Source organism: Erinaceus europaeus, unplaced genomic scaffold, assembly GCF_950295315.1.
Source record: "Erinaceus europaeus unplaced genomic scaffold, mEriEur2.1 scaffold_949, whole genome shotgun sequence".
Lineage (NCBI taxonomy): Eukaryota > Metazoa > Chordata > Mammalia > Eulipotyphla > Erinaceidae > Erinaceus > Erinaceus europaeus.
In genome coordinates, this window is record NW_026647726.1 from 34,956 (window position 1) to 43,672 (window position 8,717).

Consider the following 8,717-nt stretch of genomic DNA (forward strand, 5'->3'; position numbering starts at 1 on the left):
TGGATAGGACAGAGAGAAATGGAGAGAGGAGGGAAGACAGGGGGAGAGAAAGATAGTAGTCCTGCTTCACTTCTGAAGCGACTCCCCTGCAGGTGGGGAGCTGGGGGCTTGAACTGGGATCCTTATGATGGTTCTTGTGCTTCGTGCCACCTGTGCTTAACCCTCTGTACTTCCGCCCAACTCCCTCCTTAAAGTTTTATATAAATTTATGGTTTCTTCATTTTCAGCTTTGGATAAATATTTTTTTTAATTTCTTTATTGGGGAATTAATGTTTTACATTCAACAGTAAATATAATAGTTTGTACATGCATAACATTCCCCAGTTTCCCATATAACAATACAACCCCCACTAGGTCCTCTGTCATCCTTCTTGGACCTGTATTCTCTACCCACCCACCCAACCCAGAGTCTTTTACTTTTTGCAATACACCAATTCCAGTTCAGGTTCTACTTTTTTTTTTCTGATCTTGTTTTTCAGCATCTGCCTGAGAGTGAGATCATCCCATATTCATCCTTGCGTTTCTGACTTATTTCACTTAACATGAATTTTTCAAGGTCCATCCAAGATCAGCTGAAAATAGTAAACTCACCATTTTTTACAGCTGAGTAGTATTCTATTGTGTATACAGAACACAACTTGCTCAGCCACTCACCTGGGTTGCTTCCAGGTTTTGGCTGTTACAAATTGTGTTGCCAAGAACATATGTGTACACAAATCTTTTTGGATGGATATGTTGGGTTCCTTAGGATATATCCCCAGGAGAGGAATTGCAGGATCATAGGGTAGGTCCATTTCTAGCCTTATGAGAGTTCTCTAGACTGTTCTCCACAGAGGTTGGACCAACTGACATTCCCACCAGCAGTGTAGGAGGGTTCCTTTGACCCCACACCCTCTCCGGCATTTGCTGCTGTTACCTTTTCTGATGTATGACATTCTCACAGGAGTGAAGTGGTATCTTGTTGTTGTCTTTATTTGCATTTCTCTGACAATCAGAGACTTGGAGCATTTTTTCATGTGTTTCTCGGCCTTTTGGATCTCTTCTGTGGTGAATATTCTGTCCATGTCCTCCCCCCATTTTTGGATGGGGTTATTTGTTGTCTTGTTGTTGAGTTTGGCAAGCTCTTTATATATGTTGGTTATTAAACTCTTGTCTCATGTATGGCATGTAAAGATCTTCTCCCATTCTGTGAGGGGTCTCTTGGTTTGGGTAGTGGTTTCTTTTGCTGTGAAGAAGCTTTTTCATTTTATGTAGTTCCATAGGTTTATACTTGCCTTAGTCTTTGTAATTGGATTCGTTTCATTGAAGATGTCTTTAAAATATATGTGGCAAAGAATATTTTCCTCTAAGTATCTGATAGTTTGTGGTCTAACATCCAAGTCCTTGATCCACTTGGAATTTACTTTTGTATTTGGTGAAATACAGTGGTTCAGTTTAATTCTTCTGCATGTTTCAACCCATTGTTTCCAACACCATTTGTTGAAGAGACTCCCATTCCCCCATTTAATAGTCTGAGCCCCTTTGTCAAAGATTAGATGTCCAGAGGTGTGGGGGCTCACTTCTGGGCTCTCAATTCTATTCCACTGGTCAGTGTGTCTATTCATGTTCCAGTACCAAGCAGTTTTGATGACAGTGGCCCTATAATACAATTTGAGATCTGGGAGTGTGATGCCTCTGGTTCTGTTCTTTTTTCTCAAGATTGTTTTGTTGATTCTAGGTCTTTTCTGGTTCCAGTGGATAAATCTTTTTAAAAAGATGAGTGGGGGTAGACAGCATAATAGTTATGCAAAGAAATTCTCATGTCTGAGGCTCTGAGGTCCCAGGTAAAATCCTCAGCACCACCATAAACCAGGGCTGAACAGTGCTCTGGTAAACAAATAAAATAATAAATATATCTATTTATTTATTAGAGAGAACCACACATGACATAGAGGATCAAACTCAGGACCTGCCTCGTGATGGGAGTCCAGTGCTTTATCCACTGAGCCACGTCCTGGGCTGCAGATGTTAAAATATTTTGGGTTATGCTTTCTCTGTTATGCAGGGAAATAAACTCAAGACTGTGTTCTATCATAATACCAAAATATTCTGATCAGGTTAAGTGGCCTTTCCAATTGGCGAGTATTGCAGTACCGGTATTGGCCACACGAGGGCAGGAGCGAATAATATTTAAAGCATTTGCTGTCTGGGATTCTCATTTGAATTCCATTGGGGAAAACAGGTCTAGTTTAATTGCTGACTTTTTTTTTTCTCCCTATAAAACGTTTAACCCATTTAATTCTGGTGCATTATAACTACACCCCTTGTCTCCCCCTCACCAGTTTCCTAATGCATGTGGTAGTTCTTAACTGTCCATACATAAATCAGCCTGTCATTCTTTTACAGAATGGCCTTATATTTCTATCTGTTTCACGTCCTGGGCACTTGATTTTGACTGTGCTCTGTTTTCTGAGTTCCTGTCAGCAAAGACTGGTCGCTTCCATAGCCATGTAGTCCTGAGACTTGTTGGTTTGGTTCCATCGCAGTTATGGTAGCAGAAGACCGTTCACTAAGGCTTGTGCTGGATTTGAAACCCTTCTGTTCTGCCCCGGTGCCACCTGCAGGCCAAGACTGCTGGTTGGGTAGAAGCTTTCCTGCCTTGGGAGGCCGATGACCTGATGGGGAGGGAGACAGGAAGGAACTGAGTGAAGTTACAGTCCCCCCCCTCATGCTGAATGACTAGGGAGGGCACAGCCAGGCTTCTGGGTGGGTGGTCGGCATCTGGCCCCCCAGGCTGAAGGGCAGAGACGAGACGGGCATAGCCAGCCGGTGAAGGAGAGAGCTGGGGAGAGAGCGTAATGGTTATGCAAAAGTCTCATGCAGACGCTGGGTCCCTCAGGGCTAGCAGGCGCTAGAGAGCAGTGGAAGGTTCAGCTGGTAGCGCACTGGGTTAAGCACATATAGTACGAAACGCGAGGACCCGCACAAGGATCCTGGTTCGAGCCCCCAGCTCCCCACCTTCAAGGAGGTCGCCTCACAGTGGTGAAGCACGTCTGCAGGTGTTCATCTTTCTCCCCTTCTTCTCTCTTCCCCTCCTTTCAATTTTTCTCTATCCTATCCAATAAAATAGAAAAAAAGTCAGCCAGGAGCAGTGGATTTGTAGTGTTGGCACTGCGCCCCAACAGTAACCTTGGAGGCAGAGAGAGAGAGAGAGAGAGAGAGAAGTGGGCAGTTGGTCAGGTGGTCTTGCCCATTCCCCCCAATGGACTGGCTGGAGGGGAACTTGTAGCCATTTGCCTGAGCCAGAGAGGGGAGGAGGTGGTATTTGTTCAGACAAGGAAGCGCCCAGGGTGGGGAGACCCGGGGTCCAGTTTGGGCCACGGCCAACTGTGCTAATTGTTGAGTCTTTGAGATGGCAAGGACGAGTTGGTGCCAAAGCCGGGCTGTGCTGGGCAGAGTGGGGCAGGGCTGCATGGAGACTTGAGTCAGGTAGCCAAAACCATGCTGGGATCGTCGCCTGTAGAGCTGAGAGGCACTGTCCCAGCAGGCGTCGGGCCGCTGGAGAAGTCTCCTGAGGACGCAGTGTGGGGAGGATGGCTGGGTGCAGCTGCAGTCTGGCCCGCAGCAGCGAGGTCCCTCTGGGAAGCACACTGTGAACCAGGCTCCATTTTCTTCAGAGACTGCACTGGCTGGCGTGCTCTCGTGGCTTTTTCTGTGACTTGTTTCAGAATGCCTGTGGGGCTGAGCACTCGTGGTGGGTTCTCATCACCGCAGCACTGTGAGGAGACTGTTGAGCTGGCCGTGTGCAAGCTCGCTCTCCCTCTCTCTCTCTCTCTCTGTGTGTGTGTGTGTGTGTACGGATACGTGTGGAGTGAGAATGCTCGCTTCTGAGAAAAGTGTTCTGCTGGTCTGCATCGTGGAAGGTCACATGTGTCTCTCCCCCATCCCCAGCTGGGTGGCACCATTGGGGACATTGAAGGAATGCCATTTGTGGAAGCCTTTAGGCAGTTCCAGTTCAAGGCCAAACGAGAGAATTTCTGCAACATCCACGTCAGCCTGATCCCACAGGTAAGCTTTCCAGAGACTTCCATGCGCCTTCCTCTGATTTTCTATTCAGTCCAAGTTTGTTTGTGTCGGACCACTACGCTGCTGAGCTCTGGCCCTCGGCGGTGGTGCCAGGGACTAACGCCGAGACCACTTGTGTGCAAGTCCTGTGTGCCACCACTGTGCTGTCTCCCCAGCCTTCTCTCCAGCTCACATTTGAAGCTGGGGATTCAGGCATTACCCGGACGTGGTCACAGTGGCCTGTTTCTTTTTAGCCCAGCGCCACGGGAGAGCAGAAAACCAAACCCACACAGAACAGTGTCCGCATGCTGAGAGGCTTAGGCCTGTCTCCTGATCTGGTGAGTTTGGGAGAGGGGGGACATTTCCGGAATAGGGCATTCTGTTTCTCAGTTCTTTCTGGATGTCCGGCGGCCCCTCTGACAACGAACCTGTGTGTCTGGACCTCTGCAGAAGCCCTTTCCCTTGTCTTTCAGCACTGCCTGTTGGCTGCCTGTTCTTTTCCAGACCTTCACCTGATGGGCCATGTTGCCAGCTGGGCAGGAAGGTCACCTTGCAGATGACCTTGCGGTGACCTTGGAAGTATTCCTGTGAGCCAGCGAGGCCGAGCGCTCTCAGCTCCTGTTCAGAGCAGGACAGCCACTAGCTCACCTCAGGGCCGGCCGGTCAGCCCTGCAGGCCGCCCGCCCTCAGTGAGCCCAGCCTGGTGGACTTGGAGCTGCCAGGGTGACTGCAAGAGCCTGAATACTGGCCATCTGGCTGTTAGAGAGAAAGCTTGCCAGCCCTAAATGGAGCTCTGCTCTTGTACTTTTGTTATTATTATTGTTGTTGTTATTTTTAGACCAGAGAACTGCTCAACTCTGGCCTATTGGTCGTGTGGGAATCAAACCTGGCGCTTTAGATCCTCAGGCCTGCAAGTCTTTTGCAGAACCACTATGGTCTCTCCCATCCCTGTTTTTATTTTTATTTACTTTTTTTTTAATATTTTATTTTTTTTATTTATTCCCTTTTGTTGCCCTTGTTGTTTTATTGTTGTAGTTATTATTGTTGTTGTCGTTGTTGGATAGGACAGAGAGAAATGGAGAGAGGAGGGGAAGACAGAGAGGGGGAGAGAAAGATAGACACCTGCAGACCTGCTTCACCGCCTGTGAAGCGACTCCCCTGCAGGTGGGGAGCCGGGGTTCGAACCGGGATCCTTATGCCGGTCCTTGTGCTTTGCGCCACCTGCGCTTAACCCGCTGCGCTACAGCCCGACTCCCCTTTTATTTTTTTAAATGTATTTGTTATTAAAACCTTTTTTAAAAGTACCTTTTCAGAGCTAATTATTTTTATTTTTCCATCAAATATATATATTATTTTATTTTATTTTTTTTACAGGCCAAAGTGTTTTCCTGGCCTTGTACATGAAATATTCTTAAAGATTATTTTAATGTGAGAAATCCAGAGAGAGCTAGAGAGACACACCAGAGCACTGCTCAGCTCTGGCTCATGGTGGTGCGGGGGATTGAACCTGGAACTTGGCAGCTTCAGACACAAATGTCTCTTTGCATAACCATTATGCTGTCTCCCAGCACGTAATTATACTTATTTCAGAAATAGGACACCAGGAGAATGAAGTCAGGGCCTCGCACACATGCAGCCCTGCTCAGCAGCCTGGGAGGCTGTCATGTTTCTGTCTGTGCCCCCTTTTTCATATTCCTTTTATCTCAGAGAAGGGGGAAGAGAGACAGAGAAGAAGGAGAGATACCACAGCACTTGATTATTTTTTTATACAGAGAGAGTAGGAGAAAGTGGAGAGAGGGAGAGACAGAAAGGAAAGACATCACAATACCACTCCACCTGGTACCGTCCACAGTCCTCGCGTGTGGTTCTGGGATCCTCACCCAGGGCCTCGGGCATGGTGAGGTATACACTCTACCGGACGAGCCACCTCCTGGCCCTCGGCTTGTATTTGTATAGAAACCACCTTCAGCCCGACTCTGCTCCCCAGAGACGCCTTGACATCGCGAGATCTTCCCAGTTGGTTTGTGCTGAGTTTGGTTTGACATCAGCTCCATTTATAAGAACCCTGTGTTGCACCCTCTTGTAGAGGTCGCCAGAGCATCCTCAAAGGCCGTGAGGATGGCTGCTTCCCACTGACCTGTGCTTCTCTTCCTCTGACAGATCGTCTGCCGCAGCGCTACGCCCATCCATATGGCCGTGAAGGAGAAGATCTCCATGTTTTGCCACGTGAGCCCTGAGCAGGTGGGCACTGCTGTCGGAGTTCAGTGCCTCACAAGTGCATCTGCCCGTGCTGCCTTGTGTGCTGCTTTAATGACCGTAAAACTTTTTTTTTTTTCTTCTTCAAATATGGGACCAGCACCTCCTTAATGCACGGTTCTGCTGCCTCCGGGCTGATTGGTTCAGTCCTTTGATTTTGGGGTGGAGTGCAGAGCTTTGTCGTGTTCAAGGACCTGAGCTTGAGCTCCTGGCGCCACACGGGAACGTCAGCGTGGGCACCAGGGGAGGCTCCGTGAGCGGCGGAGTGCTGCCATGCTGTCTCTCTTTCTCCTCTTCCCCCACGCCCCCAGGTCTCCTGAGCGGTGAGGTGGCAGCCCTCACACACACCAGCTGTGTGCTCTCGAGCTTACTGTACCCCACAGCGTCCACGGCTCTGCAGGGAGAAAACTGAGGCCCCGGGGTCTTTCTAGGGCCTGGGGAATAGCGTGTTAGAGCGCAGAATTTGCATGCCCGAGGCCCCAGAGGTCCCAGGTCCAATCCCTAGCACCATCTTATGCCAGAGCCGAGTAGTGCTCTGGTCTTTCATAACATTATTATTGTTATTAATTATTATTTAACTTGACCAGAGCACTGCTCGGCTCGGGCTTATGCTTGTGCTGGGGATTGAACCTGGGGCTTCAGAGCCTCAGGCATGAAAGGCTTTTGCAGAACCGTTATGTTATAGATATTTTAAAAAAATGTTTTGGGAGTCGGGCAGTAGCACAGCAGGTTAAGCGCACACGGCACAAAGCTCAAGGGCCGATGTAAGGATCCCGGTTCGAGCCCCCGGCTCCCCACCTGCAGGAGGTCACTTCGCAAGTGCTGAAGCAGGTCTGCAGGTGTCTGTCTTTCTCTCCTCCTGTCTTCCCCTCCTCTCTCCATTTCTCACTGTCCTATCCAACAACAGATATGACAATAATAACAACTACAACAAGCACAACAACAAGGGCAACAAAATGGGAAAAAATAGGCTCCAGGAGCAGTGGATTCGTGGTGCGGGCACTGAGCCCCAACGATAACCCTGGAGGCAAAAAAAAAATATTCTGTAAACTTGTGTCAGTGCTCACTCTTGCTGGGTCCTGGGCTCCATTAGCGTGAACAGCCGCCACCTCTCTTGAGTCTGGGCTGATACTTTGAGTCTTGGAGTCTCTCCATGTCAACGCGGTACTTTCTCATTCTTAACCAGGTGATAAGTGTCCACGACGTGGCTTCCACTTACCGAGTGCCTATGATTTTGGAGGAGCAAGGCGTCATCAGTTATTTCAAAGAGAGACTGAGTCTGCCCATTAGCGATTCTACAAGCAGCTTGCTTTTGAAGTGGAGAAATATGGCTGACAGGTAGGTGAGAGGAACGGCCGATCTGCCCCTGACCAGTGTGCGGCTGTGGGGCGGCCCTGCCACTTGCACACGAACGCACCGTGTCTGCTGGCCTTTCTGCACGTCTGTGCTTTGGCCTGGAACACTAAAACTCTTCGCACACCGCCTGAGGATCTTGCTGCGTTCTTTCCAGATTTCCAGGGCCTTTGACTTTGCTCTAGGAAAAGCCAAAGTGTGTTGGAGGAATTTAGATTCCAGAATGATTCATGATCTTCTTCTCCCCTCCCCTCCCCTCCCCTCCCCTCCCCTCCCCTCCCCTACCGAATTAGGGTCTTGTGTGTATGGCTTCACTATTGTGGGCCACGTGGACATTTGTCAAGGGGGGCGGGGAGAATGTGAGCCAGAGAGGAGAGACATCAGAGAGTGGAAGCTTCCTTGGTTGCTGTGGCACTTTTCTTGTGCTGGGGCACAGTGCGGGCCCCTATCTGGTGAGCTATCTCTCCAGCTCTGACATATATATATATTCTGAAAGGATTTTAATTTTTTTTCTCAGTTTTTAAGTTTTATTGTTGTTATTGCCACCGGAGCTTCATCGCCCCAGGTAGATTTTTGTAGACAGATGGATATGACACCCCAGAAACACTGGATCTTGCTACAATATCATAGTAGGGGCTGGGGGCTCGAACCTGGCTAGGGCACATGTCCCACGTGGTCCAGTTTCTGGATTTTTAAAAGTTTTATATGTCATAAGATTTCTTTTGTTTTGCTTTTCTTTTTAATAATTTTTCAGTTTATTTCTTTCATTTAATAGAGAGAAAGGGGAAGGAGAGATAGAGAGGAGAGAGAGACACTGCAGCACTGCTTTATTGTTTGTGAAGCCTCCCCGGTGGAAGCAGGTGGGGACTGGGGGCTTGGACCTGGGTCCTTGTAGGTGACCATACGTGCCACCGCCTAGACCCCTCCCTGTTCAGGTTTGAAAAGCTTGGCTAACATTTTTTTTGTCTTGGCTAACTTTTTTTTTAACTTCATAACTATTTTTATTTGTATTATTGTGACTCTGACTCAGTGTTTGGATTATTTTTTTATTTACTTTTTAAAAA

At 48.3% G+C, this 8,717-nt stretch overlaps 1 protein-coding gene across 2 annotated transcripts in view; it reads left to right on the forward strand.

Annotated features, from left to right (window-relative positions):
* LOC132536433 (CTP synthase 2) overlaps positions 1–7,658 on the forward strand; it is a 30,682-nt gene extending 23,024 nt beyond the window's left edge. For both annotated transcript variants that reach the window (XM_060184298.1, XM_060184297.1), the window contains 4 exons: positions 3,931–4,047; positions 4,299–4,382; positions 6,205–6,285; positions 7,487–7,658. In XM_060184298.1, the coding sequence (XP_060040281.1) occupies positions 3,931–4,047; positions 4,299–4,382; positions 6,205–6,285; positions 7,487–7,642 (438 nt within the window). In that variant the 3' untranslated portion in view covers positions 7,643–7,658. The remainder of the gene's footprint in view (positions 1–3,930; positions 4,048–4,298; positions 4,383–6,204; positions 6,286–7,486) is intronic.
* Positions 7,659–8,717: the final 1,059 nt, after the last annotated feature.